At 41.4% G+C, this 20,984-nt stretch overlaps 1 protein-coding gene across 3 annotated transcripts in view; it reads right to left on the reverse strand.

Moving 5' to 3' along the window:
• Wdhd1 (WD repeat and HMG-box DNA binding protein 1) overlaps positions 1-20,984 on the reverse strand; it is a 45,348-nt gene that overhangs the window by 14,540 nt on the left and 9,824 nt on the right. For 2 of the 3 annotated variants that reach the window (NM_001431412.1, NM_001431411.1), the window contains 14 exon segments: positions 881-1,008; positions 1,152-1,322; positions 1,657-1,700; positions 3,296-3,355; positions 3,711-3,826; positions 3,924-4,138; positions 6,426-6,557; positions 7,145-7,259; positions 11,264-11,420; positions 12,543-12,680; positions 14,887-15,128; positions 17,060-17,244; positions 18,867-19,048; positions 20,000-20,192. In NM_001431412.1, coding sequence (NP_001418341.1) covers positions 881-1,008; positions 1,152-1,322; positions 1,657-1,700; positions 3,296-3,355; positions 3,711-3,826; positions 3,924-4,138; positions 6,426-6,557; positions 7,145-7,259; positions 11,264-11,420; positions 12,543-12,680; positions 14,887-15,128; positions 17,060-17,244; positions 18,867-19,048; positions 20,000-20,192 — 2,078 coding nt within the window. 3 annotated transcript variants of the gene reach the window in all.

The following is a 20,984-nucleotide window of genomic DNA, read 5'->3' on the forward strand; positions in this document are numbered from 1 at the left end:
ACACAACTACATCAGCTAATGATATCCATGTTACTTTCAACAGCCTGGGGAGTGCAGGCTCAGTGAGCTGGAGAAGGATCACCCATCCTTACACCTACCAGTGTAGGAACACGAACCCTGCATTTTCAGCTCTTGTGTGTTTATCGGTTCAAGACCTCCAACCTCTCTGAGCCCCTCTGGCTGTCACTCATAGGCTCTTGCCATTTAGCAAGCAGCTGTGTGAAACCTGGCCGCCTCCTCTTCACCCCTTCCCATCACCTCACCCCACTCACTGCTGACCCGGGTTCTCCCTGCACCACTGTTTGGGAAAGCAAGGACAAACACACTTTTAAGTCTGTTATACCTTCTGCACAAACTACTGTGTCCGGAAGGCTTAATGAAGATAATCGAGGCTCCGAGAACTTGTTACCATGCATCCTACATGTTTTATGTGTATTACCTCATAGCAAAACCCTATGATCTGGAAATAATTGGTGTCTCAACTGATAAACCAGCCAACTGGGGTTCAGAGGGATGAAATGACTTGGTTTGGGTACGCGGGGACTGAGAGTAGGATGAAACTGAACAGCTAAGCAGCCTGACACCAGAGTCCCTGGTTAGTCCATCTGCCCCCACCGTTCAGAAGCTTCATAAATCCTAACTATTAGACTGAATGAATGACAAAGGTATGTACAATTAAAATTTTATTTTTAATTAATTTTGAACAGGGTCTCATTACATAGCTCTGGTTATCCTGGAACTTGCTTTGTAGACCAGGCTGGCCTTAAACTCAAAGAGAGCCACCGGCCTCTGGCTTCTGAGTGCCGGGATAAAGGGCAGGTCAGCATGCCTGGCTGGGACACCGCGTCTCCAACACAAAGCTTCTCTATAACTCACTCACCTTTGGACTTCTGAGTTTTGAAGGCACACGGCTGGAGCTTCAGATGACGAACTTTTAGGATTTTCTTTTACTTCTTCAGTCTTCTCGGCCTGTGAGGTTCTTTTCTGGAAATAGGATGCTGCAGACGCCTATGAAAGCAAACGTGTGTGAGCCTGGGGACCAACCTACAAATATTTAAAAGAGGGGTTCTGGGCTAGACCAAGATGGGATGCACGCCCTTGTCACTTCATCTACCCCAGAGCGGAGCGCACGAGGCTCTCCAAAGCAGTACCTGCTTACACCTTGGCTTGGGAATGAGAGGCTTTATAACTGGAGACTTTTCATTATTTGCTACTCGATTAAAAGAAGTGGACTTCCTGGATAATTTGTTCATATTGTCTAAAATATTAGCTGAGCGTGTTGCATTCACTGAGACGGCTGGTTCTTTGGAACTGACTAGTACCTAGAGAGACAAGAGAATATTACATGTGGAGAAGAAGACAGCCCCACTGTGGAATCCCTTGTGGAAATGGATTCATGGAGTACAACCCAAACTGAGACGGAAACAAGTTCTCTCAAATCCCACATCCCAAGGACACACAGGGAGAACCTCTCGAGTCCTCAGCACTGGGTATTCAGAACTAAATGAGCCATGGGTGTTGAGATCAGATGGCAACGGCTTCCCCCTCATCTTCACAGCGACCGGTCTTTAGTCCCCCAGAGTCTAAGGAGGTCACTTGGTCATCTGGAAACATCTTTGTATGGGTAATATTCAAACAGAAAATATCACTGGTTACCTTGAAGGGGTTTACCCGTCCTTGGCTGCTAGAGAAAACTGCACCTATTACAAGAAGAAAACTCAATAGTGTTTTTGGTTTTTTTGTTTTGTTTTTTTTTAAATCAAGACTTCTTACTTTGACAATACTCAACAGAATATTTTAGCCTGTATTATATGAAGACAAAGGTATTCTATTTTTGGGAGGAGACAGGGTCTCACTATGTACATGTGACTGGCCTAGAACTGCTATGCAAACCAGGCTGGCCTCAAACTTACAGAGATTCCTGTCTCTGCCTCTCTAGTGCTAGTATTAAAGGTGGGTCCTTCCATGCTCAGCCCCATGTAACTTTACTATTGCTTCCTCCTTCTCACACGTATCTCCACACTATGGTATGAGGTCTAACCCTCCTGTACAACAGCTAAGTCCCTAACCCATTTCTACGGGACCAAAGGTGATGGCTACTTTGTGCCCCTTTGAGACCTCTCAGTGGCTTTCTTTTTTTTTTTTTTTAAAGATTTATTTATTTATTACATATAATATACACAGTAGCTGTCTTCAGACACACCAGAAGAGGGCATCAGATTCTGTTACAGATAGTTGTGGGCCACCATGTGGTTGCTGGGAATTGAACTCAGGACCTCTGGAAGAACAGTCAGTGCTTTTTTTTTTTTTTTTTTTTTTGGTTCTTTTTTTCGGAGCTGGGGACCGAACCCAGGGCCTTGCGCTTCCTAGGTAAGTGCTCTACCACTGAGCTAAATCCCCAGCCCCAACAGTCAGTGCTCTTAACCGCTGAGCCATCTCTCCAGCCCCCCTCAGTGGTTTTCTATACAGTGATCTGCTCAACATTTTCTCCTCCCTTGACTTTTTAGACACTACATCCCAGACTCAGCCCTTTGTCTCTGGACCAATGATCTCTTTCAGTGCTCCTTCTCTTGAACTTGATATTTAAACGCTGAAAATCCCCTCAACTAGGGCTCCATTTTCTTCTTACTTTACAAACTGTAATGAGAGCTTACCAGTGCCCATGGTATAAACTGGTCTTATGCCAATGGCTTAACGTTTATTTCATAAGGTTCTGCAGCGAATGCCTAACTATGTAACTTTCTTAGCTAATGGTAATTCATCAGCTTCCCCGTGAACCTGTCTGCTTTTCTCTAGTGCTTCTGATACTATACTGTTCTCCCTTCTGAACCATCTTCCACCTTAGACACACCAACAACTCTCCCTGTTTTTTCTATTGTCACTATTCCAGCCCAAGCCAAACGATTTGGTCTCATTTGGCCTGCTTTGGTAGTCTTACGTCCATTCCCCCTCGGTACCACGTGTGATGATGTAGGCCTGCTGAGAACCTACAGCAGCCTCCCAGGGATCTTAGAATGAAGACCGCGATTCTCAACAGAGTTTGGGAATCCCCAGGACTTATCTCTTGTATATCCCTCCAAGACGCCACAGAACCGCTCTCTCTGAACCCTACATTCTTCTTCCGCAGTCTGCACACAGACCGTTTCCTCTGCTCCTTCTTTCTCCCACCCACCGCTCCCTTTCTGGGCTGGTTCATCTTCTCGTCTCTGCCGTCAGCATTCCTTGAGAAGGATACCTATCTTCTGACTGGATTACAGCCACTGCTATAAGCTCCAAGTTTACATTTATTTCTTACCTGATTTCATAGCTGGGGTATCAGAGGAATTTGCACTTTGGATTAAGTTCTGCCCTATAACTAAAATAAATAAAACAGTGTAAGTGAGGACAATGGAGTCATCCAGATGTTCAACATCTAGACTGCAGGGCTACCTCGAGAAAAAAAAGGGGGGGGAATTCAGTCTCTTTTGGCCCACCAAAATGGAAAAGGCAACACCACTGACAGCTGGTATTTCCTTACTACTTAGTTATTTTGTTGTTGTTGGGGGTGGCGCTTTGTGCACAGAGTGGTCAGCAGACTACTTTGTGGACGGAGCCAGCTCTCCCCCTTTCAGTGTGTTCTACAGGTGGAGCCCAGGTTGCCAGCACTGCACGGCAAGCACCACCATCTGCCGAACCTCCTTATCTTTCACTGTTTTGAAAACTCGTCTCACCATGGTTCTGTGGCTCTGGATTTCCTTCTGAAACGGTGTCTTCTCTGTCCTCAGCATCTTCTTCAACTTGACTTCTGACCCGTGGCTGACTCCACTCTGTAGTGGTATGGCTGTAACTGATGGGTCGTAGTGTTATAGCATAAGAAACAAATGCAAAGACCAACTTCATATTCAAGACAGTAAGGAAAATTCAAATAGTTGATGTTCTTTTACCCAGCATTCAGTCTTTCTCTGAAATCCTCTTCTCTCTCTTCTGTCTGGATTTCTGCCAACTCGGCTGCCTTTTCTGCGGCAAGTTCACTAAGTTTTTGAGCCAATATTAATTTCCGAGAGCGAGAAGCATATTTAATGGCTAAATGCACAGCATTTTGAGTCATTAGATCTGCAAGTTCCACACAGCGGAATTCTCGTTCCAGTTTACAAGACAGCTAATCAGGGGAGATTCAAAATCAAATCATGTTAAGTCACACTTAAAAAAAGGAAAGGAAAGGAAAGACTGACAGGACTAGTGCAATTAAGTCTTCTGAGTGCACGATCTAATGCTTCTAAAATGCACACGTACAGCTAGAAAATGCGGACTATCTTATAATTAATGGTGTGCTGGTCTGATCAACAGTGTCCCTTAGAGGCTTAAGTGAGTGAAATAATGGTGCGTTCACAACTAGCAGCTTCGACTCAATGGGACAGGACACATTTCAGATGTAAAGTGCACAAGAACTAGTACAGCTGTTCAAAACCTACACGTAACTCTCCACTTTTTCTCCAGCTGCCACTCACCACAAGGCAGGGAATTTTAAAAAGTGAATTAAGACAAAAACCAGTTACTCTTTGCTCAGAACTGGACAACAAATGCTACTAAGCGAATGTGGATGGGAAAAAGAGACATGCTTAAAATTTCATGTGCAATACTGTCTGTGGCCTTCAACTACCAGAACAGATATACAACTTCTAAATTAACATTTGCACTTTCTATGTCTATAATATAAAATAAGGGTATTCTGGGGCAGGAGGGATGGCTCGGTGGTTAAGAATGAAGGGCTCTGGGAGGCACCAGCATAGCACACATGCCTCTGGCAGGCCTTGCCCCTCCCACTCCCTTCTGCCTTGCTAAACCATAGATTACATTCCTAAAGCTGGCCATCAAGGTCTATTCCCTTACTTAACTAGTCAAAGTACCGAATTCCAGCAACCAAAAGCCCTTTTGTCACCTAATTTACATGCCCAGCCAAAAACAAACCAAATCTTCCTAACAGGTTTCTCTTTTTCCTTTACAAACTGTCATTTGCCATCTGTGTCCCTTCTACCCAGAGGCACCCTTGTCCTTCCAGGGCAAATACCCTTCTCCCTTTCCCTTGTTCCTTTTCCTTCCCCCTTACCCTGTCTCCTGTTCCTTGTTCCTTGCCCCCTTGTCCCTCGTGAAGGAAATAAATCTTTGTGCTGAGAACTTGGTCTTAGGGAGTCCTGGGCCAACTCCAGTTCTTTCAAAGAAGATTTGCTGCTCTTGGAGAGGGCCTAGGTTCTATTCCCAACACCACACAAAGGCTCCTCACTGTCCAGAGCTCCACTTAATACCCTCTTCTGGCCTCCGTTAACATCTTACAAAGAACAGGAGGAGGTGAGAGGAACATTATTCATTTAATGCATCGTAGAAAATACTCGCCTTTGTCTTTGGTTTGAACTGACAACCCAGCACATGACAACTCGAGCTCAGAGTAAGTTCTTAGTACTCTAAGGGACAGAAGAGCTCTTATGACTCACGGTGCAGGAGCATTTTGTAATTTACGCTCCTGCCCTATGAGGAAGAAGCTCTATATCTTCAGCACAGCCTCCTCAGGACTGCTATTACTCTAGAAGAAGCACTTTTAAGCAAAGTGGAACTCTGACTCAGAGGGCAGCATGGTTCTTGCAGTGGCTAGAATGAATTAGCGGTCACTTCCCTCAAAGGTCAACAATGGAATTACATTCCTTTCAATAAACAAAAACCTGAAAACAGGACAACAACCCTTAAGAGACTCCGCTTCAAAGAGAAATGTAGTGAAGAAGCCAGGGCAGCAAACCTAGCCACTGGTGCTGACAAAAGGCTGGGAAATTGGGAAGCCTAAGAACGGTCTTAAAAGTGTCCAACCCTGGAGATCTACAACAGCCATACCTAAACCCTGTGGCGTAGATGAGTAAGAGTCACAACAGTGGCTGTCACACTTGCATCAGCTAGAGCCCGGTGGTGGGCACGACGCCAGAAAAGCTTACTCTCCCACCTGCAGCCTTAGCTGTAGGGAAATAGTTCAAATATTTTAACTGTAACAGCAAAACTGTGATAGAAATTTTAAGGGGAAAAAAAAGCTGTGTATCCTAGAAGGTAGAATTTAGTCTTTCTTTTCTTTTTCTTTTTCTTTTTTTTTCAGAGCTGGGGACTGAACCCAGGACCTTGCGCTTGCTAGGCAAGCGCTCTACCACTGAGCCAAATCCCCAACCCCTGAATTTAGTCTTTACTTACATATATTTAAGGAATTCTACCTAAGGCTGGGATGGTGCCGCACGCCTTTACTCATCACAACGCAGAGGCAGGCAGACATCTGAGTTGGAGGCCAGCCTGGTTTACAGAGCAAGTTCCAGGACAGCCCGGGCTACATACAGAAAACTTGTCTCAAAAGAAAAAAATTTTTTCTCAACCTAAGAAAATAATTAAACTTTAACTTTGCAACATATTTTACTCACCGCAAGCATCTTCATTAAGAGTTCCTGCTGCTCTTTTACTGCCTGTTTTTTAATGCTCTCCTCATAATCATAACCATTTTCAGCCAAGTAATCAAGGTAGTTGTGAAACAGAACCGAATGCCAAAATTGTTCCTGGAAAATGGATAGAAGTACACAAGACTGAACATTGCCTAATACTGGACAAGTGTTAGGTGAACATTAAGGTGCCAACTTTAAATTATTTTCTGAAACCCTCCCTTCTATATGATCTTACTTACAATCCAAATCTCAATGTGCTACAATGGCTTGGCTTTATGTTCTAGCCTTTAAAAAGAGGTGTGTATGTGTATAGCATTTTTGTTTCCTATATGATCAGCCCTCAGAGAACGTCGTAAACCAGTTCTGAAGACGATCTGCTTCCTACCTAACATAACTAACTGCAAGGTTTCAAATGCCTTTTAAAAGCAGAGCTGGGTGCAGAAGTAGGATGAGTTTATGGTCAGTATGGAGGGCTTACCTGATCCTACCAGGGAAGGTCTACCCCTGGTGAGGGCCTCCCAGTCAAAACCATCTCCTCTGCAGTCAGCCCTGGAAGCTGTGACAGCTTTGTGATCAAAGGGTCCTACTGCATTATTGAATCATAAGTGTAGTAATGTCCAACACTGACTGTGTGATGATCTAAAATCTTCTGTGTAACAAGTATTTACTACAAAATTTACAGTATTAAGGCATCCACGTACCTCCATTTGGCCTTTCTCTGTTGAAGTCTGACAATAAGGAAGTTTAAAAGGTAATATTGCTACAGCAGGTCGTGGAAGGGTGGGAGGAAACCGAGAACCTTTACAAGGGATGCACCTGTCAGTTTAAAAAACACAAAGTTCCATGCTAAAGACTTTACAACATCACAAAAAGTGCTAAAAACTTTACAAAAATTATGGACTATGAACAGTAATACTATTCTAATAGGCCTTTGGGTTTGAAACTTTTTATAAAAACCAATCCTAGGGGTTGGGGATTTAGCTCAGTGTTGAGCGCTTGCCTAGGAAGCGCAAGGCCCTGGGTTCGGTCCCCAGCTCCAAAAAAAAAAAAAAAAAAAAAAACCAATCCTACTAATGTTAAATGCTCACCAGAGAAATGAAAAGGCAGCCATACCCACAAACGCTGTTCACATGATATGTGCCCCTTTGTCATGAGATGTGAACCTTTCCTATACTGTGTGATAATACACTTTGTGAGCCAGCTGTGACGGCACGTGCCTTTAATCCCGGCAGACAGCGCATCCCTTCTGAGTTTGAAGCCAGCCTGGCCTACAAAGTGAATTACAGGACAGAGAAACCCTACCTTGAAAAAACAAACAAACCCCAAAACTCACCATCACCAAAACACCACAAATATGGTTTTAAAGTTCTAAGTTTTTGGAATATCCAAACTTATTTTCTTCTCTTTCATAGTTTTATAGAGACCATGGCACAGAGCATGAGATTGGAGCGTGAATACTTCAAATGTGAGAAATCTGCTGTGGTAACTGCCACGCACTTACTCACAAGTACCAGTTTGCTACGTGGTGACTGGACAAGGCAGAACATGTGTGTTCACAGGGAGGAAAAGAACACACATACGGGCCACCAACAAGAAGAAGAACACTAGTGTCTGTCTGAGCACTCTATGAAGCAACCAGCCTTTTGTTTAACCTTTCCCAGCTCAAATTCTTTATTGATTTCATCACAAAGAAAAATATGATTAGGATTTTATTAAAAGTCACTTTCCAAGTCATTATACATCAAAGCAGGACACTAATATTTCTTACTTTTTCTTTCTTTCTTTTTTATTTTAGTTTTAAAGGCTTTCCCTTATGGAGTAGTTGGGGGTGGGGGAAGCGACAACACGTTTCGGCTGCTAATTTAGTAGGGTTTGTCTATGAATGTATGTTTGGAATAGGAAATGTGAAAGGGCGAACCACATTACTAAGGCAGCAAAATTAACCTCAATTGTCTTTCAAACTGATCCCAAATCTGTTTTGTTATTAGATTAAATGAAGAATTGGAAAAAAAAAAACAAAAAAACAAAAAAAACAACACTGTAGAAAACAGGTCAATGTATAGATTAATCGTCTGCAGTAGTCATGATTTACTTTTTGCCCTGAATTGGCCACAAGTCAAGTTCCAGTACATACAACCAAGGCCACAGAGTGAGACACTGTCTCAAAAAGAATTACCTAAAAAACCCCAAACAAACAAACAAATAATTTTTATCAGGTAACATTCAATGGACAGAAACTTCTATGAATACTCTACACACAAAGTCATTTCACAATTCTGATAGGCACTCCTGTCCTGAGGGTGACCAGAAGGCACAAAGTCTAAACGGCAGGACCTGGCTACATAGCAGGCGGTGTGACTCAGGCACTGAGCTGTGGTCCTGACATCACACCGCCGTTCAGAGTAACACAGCCCACGCTATATTTACCACAAACGTAAAGAGCACACAGATGCCCTGAGAGGTTCGAATGAAGTTTCCTGAGCAAGGACAGATAAGCTTCAACAACGCAGCCGTAGACGACTGAAGAAAGTTGTAGGGTTTTTTCCTGGTCTTTAGTTATCTCTAGCCACACAAAGGAAATCAATCACCTCTGAGTGTGCGTAAATAAATAGTATGACAGACAGGCATGGGGTGCACAGCTCCTGGGGGGTGGTAGTCTCAGCACTGGGAGGCTCGGCCTAAGATCATGAATTTGAAGCCAGTCGGGCTCAAGTCCTTAAGAAGCTCTCAAAAGGAGGAAGAGGGAACGACCGAGTAGCAGTTTCCAACCTCTGAAAAAACTTCATTATTTAGAATAAAACCAAGAAAAGGATGAAAATACTCTCTCAATGTGCAAAACTAAATACAATTTTATTTTCATCTTCCCTTTCTGTTTTTGAGCCATAGTCACAATGGATAGACCTTCAAGTCCCATGTCTCCTCCAATTCCACCACACGTGGTAGAAATACATTTTCATAAGCTGACTTTTACCCACCCCACCCCCTACCCCCCTTGTTTTTTCGAGACAAAGTTTCTCTGGGTAGCCCTGGCCGTCCTGGAACTCACTCTGTAGACCAGACCACCCTTGAACTCAAGAAATAAAAGATGTGTACACCATCACTACCTGGCTTAATTTGTTTGTTTGTTTTTTGGATTTATTCATTTCGTATATATAATGTCATGTGCACCACATCCATGCCTCAAACCATGATTTAGAAGAAGGTCCTCTGGAACTGGAGGTTGTGAGCCACTATGTAAGTGAGCACTGGGAATGGAATCCAGGTCCTCTGCAAAAGCAACAAGTGGTCTCACTTGCTGAGCCGTTTCCCCAGACCCCATATGCAGACTTCTTAGCACCTCAGTGTTTCAAACGTGTACTGGGTAAGGCTATCCTAAATGTGGCCGCGCAAACATTTCATTCTAGCACTTCAGGGAAGTGGAAATCAGGAGTTCAAGTTTATTCCTGACTACATAAGTTAAGTTCAACCCAGATTGGACTACATAAGATTCAATTTCAGGAAACTCAAAATAATTTTTAAATTAAAGTTATTTTTAATATTGAATACGTCTGAGTGTGAATTTGTGCGGCTAGAAAACGGCACTGGGTCCCCTGGAGCTGAGTTGCAGGTGTGAACTGCACAACTCTATTTCTAGTACTTGGAGGGCAAAGCAGGTGGATCTCTGAGTTTGAGGGCAGCCTGGTCTAATGTTAAACCGTCTCATAAAGTAAGATAAAACACTTAATTACAAAGTGAGTCATCTTGAGTAAGCACTAGAGGGGTTCATGGGTTCAAACTATAACCCCCTATTGATGTAACAGGAATTCTTTAGTTCAAACTATTAAATAATTTGATTTCTAGAATTAGGAATGAAAGAAATTTCTGAAGACAGTTATACATCCTAACACTGATTAAGAAGTTTAACTAATGGGTTGGGGATTTAGCTCAGCGGTAGAGCGCTTGCCTAGCGAGCGCAAGGCCCTGGGTTCGGTCCCCAGCTCTGAAAAAAAGAAAAGAAAGAAAAAAAAAAAAAAAGGAAGTTTAACTAATTTAGTCCCCCAAACAAAACCAAACAAAAAGCAGGGTCCTATTACATAACCTGGCTGACCCACAACTTGCTTTAAGATGACCTTGACCTCAAACACAGAAATACACCAGCATCTGCCCTGAGTGCTGCCACCACACTCAGGTTTTCCTTTAAAAAATAAAAATGTTTTTCCCTGTACTGTAGAAGGAATCCAGGACCGCCTGCATGTTAAGCAAGCACTAAGTCATATCCCCAGCCAACTAATATAGTTTATAATAACAAATATATTAACAATGGAATTCTGCAGATTCTAAAGGCAAACATGGAAATAAACACTAAGACTTTTATGGCTTTCTACTGAATTCAATTTTGCATTGTCCAAAAGAGACTACATTTTCTCTCCTCAAATCCCCATGATGCCGACTACCACCTCTGCAAACATTCCTGCTCCTGCCTTATAATCTGCCTAGAGATGCCAGGAACAGAATTTGTTACCTTACTGTCTTACTCTATTCTGGATATTTTCATATGTGGAATCATATAGTACGTAGTCCTTTGATTTCTTTTACTAGTATGTGTTTCAAGGCTCATTTGCATTGTAAGCATGTATCAGTAATTTACACCTTTCCACAGATCAATAATACAGAGAGACCACATTTTAATTTTCCCCTCACTGGTTGGCATAAGAAGAAAAGCAAATAAATATACTTAGAGAGTCTCATAAAGAGGAAGCTGGAGCCAGGCGTACCGGTACAAGATCTTACCTCAACCTCTGTCCCTACATTTTAACCTTCTACACTTTGTGACGGCCCACCTTAGCTGCTGGGGGTTCTCATGAATGCCAACCACCCAGTAGTGATCAGACTTTCCTTTGCAGTGCTCTCTGATGTTACATACAGGAGTCCATGTATTCCCAAGTCCTCTGTTAAGCATTCGCACACAGCCTTCGGAGTCCACGTAGCAGGGGGTACCTAAACACCCGGAACAAAGAAGTCAACTGAAAATGTACTATTAAATAAACCTTTCAAAAATACACACCGAGGGTTCAATTTTAATTTCAAAAGCTAAAGGTGGGGGGAGATAATTCAGAGTTGCTTCCTGTAAAATTTATTTTCACAGAGACCCAAATGAAGAAAAGACTCTGAATCTGACTTAAATTTACACACACACACACACACACACACACACAAAATAACCCCCACCAGTTTCAGTGAACGTTATGCCCCCTGCTGGAATATAACAGTAATTTCTTAAGACCCATTTAACTTTTTAAAAACGTTTAACCATGTGTCTTAAGCCTCCTGGTTAAGATCATAAGATGACCAGCACCTGCTCTCTGTAAAGCACCTGTCACAAACCCCTGCAAACAGGTTAGGAATTGTCCAAGAAAATATCATGTGATGACAAATGTAACTTTTAATCTCATTGTGATAGTTTTTAACAAGAAATTTTAGCATTTAATCCAATATAGTCAAAATATTATGACTTAAACATTTATGTAGTCAATGTAAACCAGTAACTGATTCTTTTTATATTTTAAATTGTTTTCAGTACTGTCTTTCAAATTCAGCATTCTATAATTATAGCATATCTCAATTTGGACTGGCCACATCTCAAGTGTTCAAGAGCCAGCCACACATAGATTGAGCACAATTTTACAAACAACAAGTATAGAATTAACTGGAAAAGACATAAATTTATTAACGATTTGTATCTTCATATTTTCTAGGGCTGGAGAAGTGGCTCAGTGGCTAAGAGCACTTGCCATTCTTAACGAGGACTGCAGTTTAGTCCGCAGAGGTGGCTCGCAACCACCTGTAACTACAACTACAACCCAGGGGATCCAATGTCCTCTTCTGACCTTTCACAAACATACACACATAATTAAATAAAAAATAATAAAAACAATTTTCTTTGTAAGCTTTCTCACCAGAATTCTCACGAATAGTGAAACAATCACTCTGCATAACAACCAAAGTTTTGATTCGTATTAAAATTAAAAATTTAAATATGGAGTATTTTTAAATCAATTAAGACTAAGATAGTGAAATTATTTTCTTGAAATGTCTTTAATAGAAAGAAAATTATCTTGCCTTCAGCAGAAAACCCCAGCCATGTAAGGTAGGATTTCCTTGTAAGAGGAAGAGGGTCACCATGCAAAACCTGTTTTTTCTTCCGCCCCAGCTCTAGCAGTTGAACTCCAAGGCACTGATCTCCATCGAACCCTGTACCTAGAGAAGTGTACATATGTGTTACACATGGCGGTTATTCAGCCATCATCAAGTCTAAGTTATTTCCTGTGAATTAACTTCGTGATACATTTTGGGGGGAGGGGGCGTGTTGAGACAGCGATTCCCCAAGTCGCTTGTCTTTCCTAGAACTTGATTTGTAGACCAGGGGTCTCAGAGATCGCCTGCCTGTTTCCCAAGTGCCAGGATTAAAGTCACGTGGTATCATAGCCCATGACACATTCTTAAAACTGCACCATTTTTATGGTTAACCCATATGAGCAGTCTTTTTGATACATTAGAAGCAGAATAATATATTACACTGAACATTTGTGGAGACCATAGTGGCCACCATTTCCCTGTTAGGATCCTGGTCTAAAGGGAACCGAGCAACTGTGTCCATCACTTTGTGCTTCTTGACTGTGAAGGACCAGCTAGGGTACTAAGCTCAATTGTCTTCACGCCCCCACCACAATGGATGGTGCCAGAACAAACCTTTCACCCTCCAGTTGCCTGTGCAGGTGCTATGGAGACAGGGTTTCTCTGCACAGCCTTGGCTGTCCTGGGACTCTCTCTGTCCACCAAACTGGCCTTGAACTTGGAGCCTCCAAGTTCTGCATGCTGTCTCCTGAGTTTAAAGGCTAGCACTGCCACCACCTGCCTCAGTACTTCACAACAGAAAGAGACTCTAAAACAGGGTCATTCAGAAATGATTGAATACTCTGTCATAACCCCAATCCAAAATCCAGTCGTCATTTTTTATGGGACTAAAATAGCAAGTTTTGCCATCAAGCATCTTGACACAGTCTAACCCTTATTTGATTCTTACTTGCTGAGGAGTGATGTAGCAAAAAACTGTCTGTTTCCAATAGTTAAACCATTACATTTCTTTAGGAGTAGGAAACTTTCTGCGTACAGTAAACACACTGTACTTGTAACACATACATTTGAGTCAAGCTGCTTCAGATGCTCTTTGGTGCTCAGGGGTGGAATGGCAGGCGCAGTTCCAGGTGTGCATTTGGGCACTCAGAACCCAGGCTGCCGTGAAGTCATACCGGCAGAGACAAGCACCGCTACAAACACCACAGACTGGGTACACACTTAGTTTTAAACATAACACACAGATTTCAAATGAGTAACGGAATATGAAAGTTCAAAGACGTGGTTATAAAATAGGGCTGGTATACCAATTTAGAAGTCCCAGACATACATATTTAAAACCACATTTTAAAATAACACCCCCTAAAGAAGTTTCTCAAACTGTTTTGGGGTGGTTTTTGTTTGTTCTGAGACAGGGTCTCATCTTACAGTTCTGACTGACCTGAGACTTTTCTGAAGACTAGGATGGCCTTGAACGCAGATCTGTCCACCTCTACCTCCCAAGTGTTGGGATTAAAGGTGTGCACCACCACACCTTGCTTTCAAACCATACTTTTGACACGAGTCATGACTATCAATTTGGGGTACAAGCAACATTTTTAAAAGGTGAAACCAAAGAGTACCCATTGTCCATGACACCTTTGTTTCAGTTACACTTGCAGATATGTACAAAATAGCAATAAAAAAGTCTATTTTTTACTGTAGCTACGCTGTCAATAGACGGCAAGGTTCCGAGCTTTGGAGAGGAGCAGGGAAGAGGAGGCTGACTACAGCCTCAAGCAAACACCAGAGGAGCCAAAGGACAAAGAGCTGTCAGCGAGCAAAACAGTTGGACAAGAATGTCCTCAGCCAAGAGAGGACAGTGTTTCCCCCAGTGTTTAAAATAAAGCAAACAAATAACCTTGATCACTAACCTTGCTAAGGTCTGCTAAAGACAGAAAGCAAGGAAAAGGAGGTCCCAATCTCTGAAAGTCCCTCCTAATTGCTTTGGTCCTTTGCACTAGAAGTTGTGGGCTATTTCTGAGGTACTTAAACCGAACAATGTACTTGCCAAAAGATAAACTTTACACAAGCAAATAACCTTTTACCTTTGAATTTTACCTTTGAATTCCCTCAGTAGTAGTCTACACAGTGGAGCGTCCTTATTTTTCTTGCTTAGCAATATAGCAGCATTTTCTAAAGTCAAAGACTACAATGCTGTAAATGCCAAGGGAGGTATACAATACACAACAAAATGACATACAACAACAACCAAAATTCAAGTAGCTTCATTTTACCAAGGTTAACTTAAGGTAAATTAAGGCGCCAGATAAGACAAGGGAAAGCCTACCTCTGTGATAAACAATGCAAAGCTGTTCTCCGTGTCCCGCCATGGACACCACAGGTCCAGGAAGGCAGAAGACTTCCTTCTGAACGCCTCCAATAGTAAACAGTCGGAGGAGCAGGGCAGAGGTAGCAGCGGCGGCCCAGCCCAGCCCGAGACATATGGCTTCGATATCCTCATTCTCAGGCATATCTACTATCCACTCTTTGCTTGAATCCCAAGAACTGAAGTGCAAGCAGTGAAGCTTGCTAAAAGATAAAACGAGACAGAAACCACCAAATTTTTATGTGATCTTTTTGCCTTTCCCTGAAATACAGTTTCTCTGTGTAGCCCTGGCTGTCCTGGAACTTGCTTTGTAGACCAGGCTGGCCTAGAACTCAGAGATCTACCTGCCTCTGTCTTCAGAGTGCTGGGATTAAAGGGGTGCACCACCCTGGCTATCTGTAATACTACATATACATACATACATACATACATATATATATATATATATATATATATATATATACACACACACACACACACTTTATATGTGTATATATATACATGTAAATATATATATACATGTAAATATATATATACATATATAAACTAATGATGATAACAAAACTGATTATAACTGTTTTTTTTTTTTCTTTTCTTTTCTTTGTTTTCGGAGCTGGGGACCAAACCCAGGGCCTACCACTGAGCTAAATCCCCAACCTCTTATAACTGTTTTTTATGAAAATGAAATAATTATGAAATTCACTGGGATGTGCATGTCCAGTACCAAGGATACAACCATTGCATTGAAGGTGATAAATACTCTGACCTCCCAAGCCCATGAAATAAATTTAAAATGATCTACATTAACACTGTTAACACACATTTTTATAGAGTATTTGAAGACATAAGAACATGTTCTTAAGATAATATTAAATGAGTGCTTGCCTAGGAAGCACAAGGCCCTGGGTTCGGTCCCCAGCTCCAAAAAAAAAAAAAAAAAAAAACCAAAAAAAAAAAAAAAAGATAATATTAAATGGAGAATTGGAGGTAAAGTCTATAAAGTGTTTTTATACCATAAGTGCACACAAAATAACAACCAAGACTTTAAAAACATACGAAGTACCAAAACCTTAAGCAACAATTCTCCTTGAGTGACAAAAGGAATTAACACCAAAGACCAAAAGGAGAGAAAGAAAGGAAAACAAAAAGGATAACCATCTACCTATCAAACCATGTAAACTGGTCCACAATCCACCAAGGAAAAAGAAAAACCTGATAAATATTACACTTTGATGTTATCTTCCTCTGAAAATGTTCTTTTCAAGGGAAGATTTCAAATCTATCATATGGCAAATAAAACAAAACAAAAACAAAACAAACCCAGGCCAGGAGTTACCCAGGACTAGGCCTGAATTAATTATAAGAAATAGAAAGGGGTTGGGGATTTAGCTCAGCGGTAGAGCACTTGCCTAGCAAGCACAAGGCCCTGGGTTTGGTCCCCAGCTCCGAAAAAAAGAAAAAAGAAAAAAGAAAAAAAAAAAAAAAAGAAATAGAAAAGTTCTTCAGATGAGAAAAAATGTTCTGTACTTTGCAGCACCTACAAACCTGTCAGCTCATTAACCTGAATTATGGTTACATTTTATTGTATATAAATTATCCTACAGTAAACTGTACTTAAAGGAGGGTTCATGGAGACAGATGCCAAGAAGGATACATAGCAAATTATTCTTTTTTGGTTGGTTGGTTTCTCTTTTTTTTTTTTTTTTTTTTTTGAAACAGAGGATTTCTCTGTAGCCCTGTCTGTGCTGGCACTCATTTTGTACAGAGCTGGCCTTGAACTCAGAGATCCCCCTGCTCTGCCTCCCCAGTGCTGGGGTTAAAGGCCTGCGTCACCACTGCCTGGCTCAAACTATTAATTCTAAAAGAATTCTAAAGTGATTTTCTGAGTCCTCTATGAGTTTTGCTATTCTAATAGTAATAACTATTGTTACAATATAAAATAGTGTCATCTCTCTTATGTTATAAACTATATCCTATCATTTTCATATGCAGAAGATACAATGAGGAGACAACTAGAGAAAAACATATTCTGAGGTGTACTGGTGTTTACAGACAATTCTAGTTTCTGGTTTCCAGACTATAAATGATACAATTTGCTCTAACAGTTCAACAAGGCTGGATGCTCCCTGTTTACCTTGCTAATTCATCGGCACTTTCACAAGCCAACAGAACAGCTTCGTGGGAAAGACTGCCCATGGTGTAGTTGAAAGCATTGGATAGATGGGTTGCATGATGGATGGAGGTGTCATGGAACTCCACGTCTATGGCACTGTCTTGATCATCGTTATAGCAGCGAATAATCCCAACAGAGTTCCACGCCTAAGAGTATGCGAGATCAATTAAGAAAAACAGAAACTCCTAAGACTGTATATACTATAAGACACAGACTCAGGCTGCACCTAGAGTTACCATAGCTTATCTAACTCAGCATATGTTCAGGAAGCAGTGGTAATATTAGAGCTGCAGTGGCTAATTATTCTTTCCTTTATAAAAAGTCAGATAATTAATTAGTAAATGGAGTGTTCAACATTTTAAAAATTACATTAGAATATAATTAATAAAATGCTTATAATTGGCCTTTCAATAACTAAAATATTAAATTTTTTCAAATACCCCAAACTCTAAATATCTACAAAATTAGAGATATAAATGGCAACGGATGTATTTTTCTGTTCAGATAACTGGTGTCATAAGATGAAAACATATAAATTGTAAAAAACATTAATAACATTTGGAAAGTTTAATTTTCACTGATGTACACTATAGGCTCACCGTTGATCCTTATCTGTCCGCATGCCTGCCTGCCTGCCTGTCTTTCTTTTCTTTTCAATATGTATAACTATTTTGCCTGCATATATGTATGCATACATACCACGTACACATCTGTACCTAGAGTGCCCACCAAGGTCAGAAGGGAATAATGTTAAACATAACTGTAAATAGAATATTGACACTAATACGTGTTATATTCTCAATGAGGATTCTTAACAATACAAGTTTTATTATGAAACACCACTCCATATTTTCACAAGTTTTTATGCCAGGACTAGATCTTCAATAAAAGCATCTAACGAAATTTGCAGAATGAAAAACATAAAATAACTAGCAAATAACATACCAAATTTTCCAAGCTTTCAAACTTGAAGCAAAAATATTATGTTAATTCATCAATTCAAGAAACACACTTAATACCTGCAGGGTATTGTTTAAAATACTAAGATATTAGGTTTTCCGTTTTTACTTTAAGATTTTTTTAATTTTATGTGTGTGGGTGTTTTATCTGCATGTAATGTCTGTGTAGCACTGTGGAGGCCAGGAGAGGACACTGATTCTCTGGGGTTGGAATAACAGTTGTGAGCTGCCACGTGGGTGTTGGGTATTGAATCTAGCTAGTGCTTTCCCCTAAGAGACTAATTTAAAAAAAAAAGAACAACCTCTGTTCTAATGGACCTTACGTTCCTAGAAGCAGTGTAAAGAGCTCTTCTTTTTTATAGTACTTATTACATCTTCTATTTTTTATATTTAAAAAATAGAGCCAAGCATGAGGGTGCATTATCTATAATCCCAGCACTCGGGAAGCAGGGGCAGAAAGGTGTCACAAATCTGAGGTCAATCTGGTCTACATAGTGGGTTCTAGGCTACTCAGTGAGATCCTGAGAGAAGAGGTTGGGAATATACCAGCAAGCATTACAAGATAAATAGTCATATCTTTATATTATTTCATTTTGCAAAACAGTATTAACAAACTTTTTAATAATAATATTGAAATAAGATTAAAAATTTTAGTTAACCATGAAATAAATCTACCATAAAATTATGATCAACCAATGCTTTTGCCCACTTAAGCAAGGTTTTCAAAGCTACTTTTTAATCTATTCAACAAACCGTAGAGAAGAAACGGTGTTGAAGTATTTTTTAAAAGATAGGTGTAGACGGCTCACCATGAATCTGTGAGTGAGATGCAAGGGTGTAGAACTTGGCTGGAACGGCTTCTGTCTCGGTGTTGGCATGGGCCCGTCATAAAGCGGCCTTTGGGATTTCACAAGGGGGAGACTGTGAAGACTGCTTGCCTGGCGATCTTCCCCTTCCTCTCTATGAAGATCATTTCTTAGCATTGTAACATCTACAATACAGAGAATTATAAGACAATCATAAGATTAACCACCTAGAGAAAGAGAAGCATCATGGAGCATGGCAGTGGCGCTCCTCCGTGGACTCAGCCATAGGTCGGCACGCTACTGGCCTCTTCTACCATGGCCTCCGTGCTCCAGGGACGACTCGGAAGTCCTGAGAGGCAGAACAGAGGGTGCCTTACGCTAATGGAGGCAACAGTGCCAGGCTTCAGGAGTCGTCACTGCATTGTTAGTTACCATTCACTTACAGCAAAACACTCATTTTACCAATATAGATTTTGTTTTTTTCAAAAGTTCCGGGTGAACCAGTGAGGAGACTTAGCAATTGAGGCCACTTGCTTTGCCAGCCTGATAACCCAAGTTTGAACCTCAGAATCCGTGTAAAGCTGGAGAGAGAAAACGAATTCCATGTATGCTGTTACATGCACACACACGCGATCTCCTTAAAGATGTGGGCTGTGGAGATGGCCTGGAAGGTAAATGTCTGTTATGTACCTGTGGGTCCCTGAGATTTACTGGCTCAGGTGTTTTTTTTTTAACTTAGTTTTGTGTGCTTTGGAGTGCAGACGTGCACAAGGCATCTGTGAGGGTCAGAGGGTAACCCAGGAAGTGAGTTCTCTCTTGCCACCTTGTGGGATCTGGGAATCAAATACAGGTTATGGGGCTGGGCGTAAGCACCTCCATCCTAGCCCTCTCTAACTTCCCACTGTTGATTTAATTGAGCCAATCTCTATTACTTCCTTTAGTTTGGGGTACAACTTCTTTTACAGTCTGTTAAAGAGGCTTCGGTTGCTGATTTGAAATGCTTTAACACAGGGTTTAACACAGGGTTTAGGAGGTAGCCCTAGACACTAACTAAGCTTTTTAGTATGAGCTTTTTAGTAACATCTGGAAAACCAATCAGCAAGGGGACTATCGAGTGCGCAAAGTCAAAGTCATACCAACTGAGTTTTCATCATCTCCCAAGACATGATCTGCCGCCAGCATGAGGTCATCATTATCATCCTCCTCGTTTCTAATCCCCTTTGAAAATGAAGGGATCTCAACCGCGTTGTCATTCAGAAAATCGCCGGCACTGCTCGTGTCGTCTCCATCAAAGAGATCGCTGTAATCCTTTTCCACTCCACTAGGTACCTTGACAAACCGCATTACAGTGTATTAGCAAGCCACTTAGAAAATCAGTTAGGGGCTGGAGAGATGGCTCAGCGGTTAAGAGCACCCGACTGCTCTTTCAGAGGTCATGAGTTCAATTCCCAGCAACCACATGGTGGGTCACAACCATCTGTAAAGAGATCTGATGCCCTCTTCTGGTGTATCTGAAGACAGCTACAGTGTACTTATATATAATAAATAAATAAATCTTTAAAAAAAAAAAAAAAAAAAAGAAAGAAAATCAGTTAGGCAAAAGGCAGCTCTTTTTCTCCTGCTGTTAATGAAGTGTTCGAGATAAACCTACAAACATTTTGCATGTTTGGTTTTTTTGAAACACCTTCTCTTATACCCCTTATTGGCCTCGAACTCACTGTTACGGGGCTGACCTGAAACGTCTGATCCTGCTGCCCACCTACCAAGTGCTGGGACTACAGGGAGCCACCAACCATCCAGATCCCTAAAGACAAGAATAAACCCTGCCAAGTAAGCACATACCTAGGACTTAAGAATAGTTAGCAAGGTTGGGGATTTAGCTCAGCGGTAGAGCGCTTGCCTAGCGAGCGCAAGGCCCTGGGTTCGGTCCCCAGCTCCGAAAAAAGAAAAAAAAAAAGAGTTTAAAAGGGGCTGGGGATTTAGCTCAGTGGTAGAGCGCTTACCTAGGAAGCGCAAGGCCCTGGGTTCGGTCCCCAGCTCCGGGGGGGGGGGGGGGGGGGGGGGGGGAATAGTTAGCAAATGCATTTATTTTAAATGGCTTGTAGTCTGGGGACGGGACAG

Source organism: Rattus norvegicus, chromosome 15 (assembly GCF_021556685.1).
Source record: "Rattus norvegicus strain SHRSP/BbbUtx chromosome 15, alternate assembly SHRSP_T2T, whole genome shotgun sequence".
NCBI lineage: Eukaryota > Metazoa > Chordata > Mammalia > Rodentia > Muridae > Rattus > Rattus norvegicus.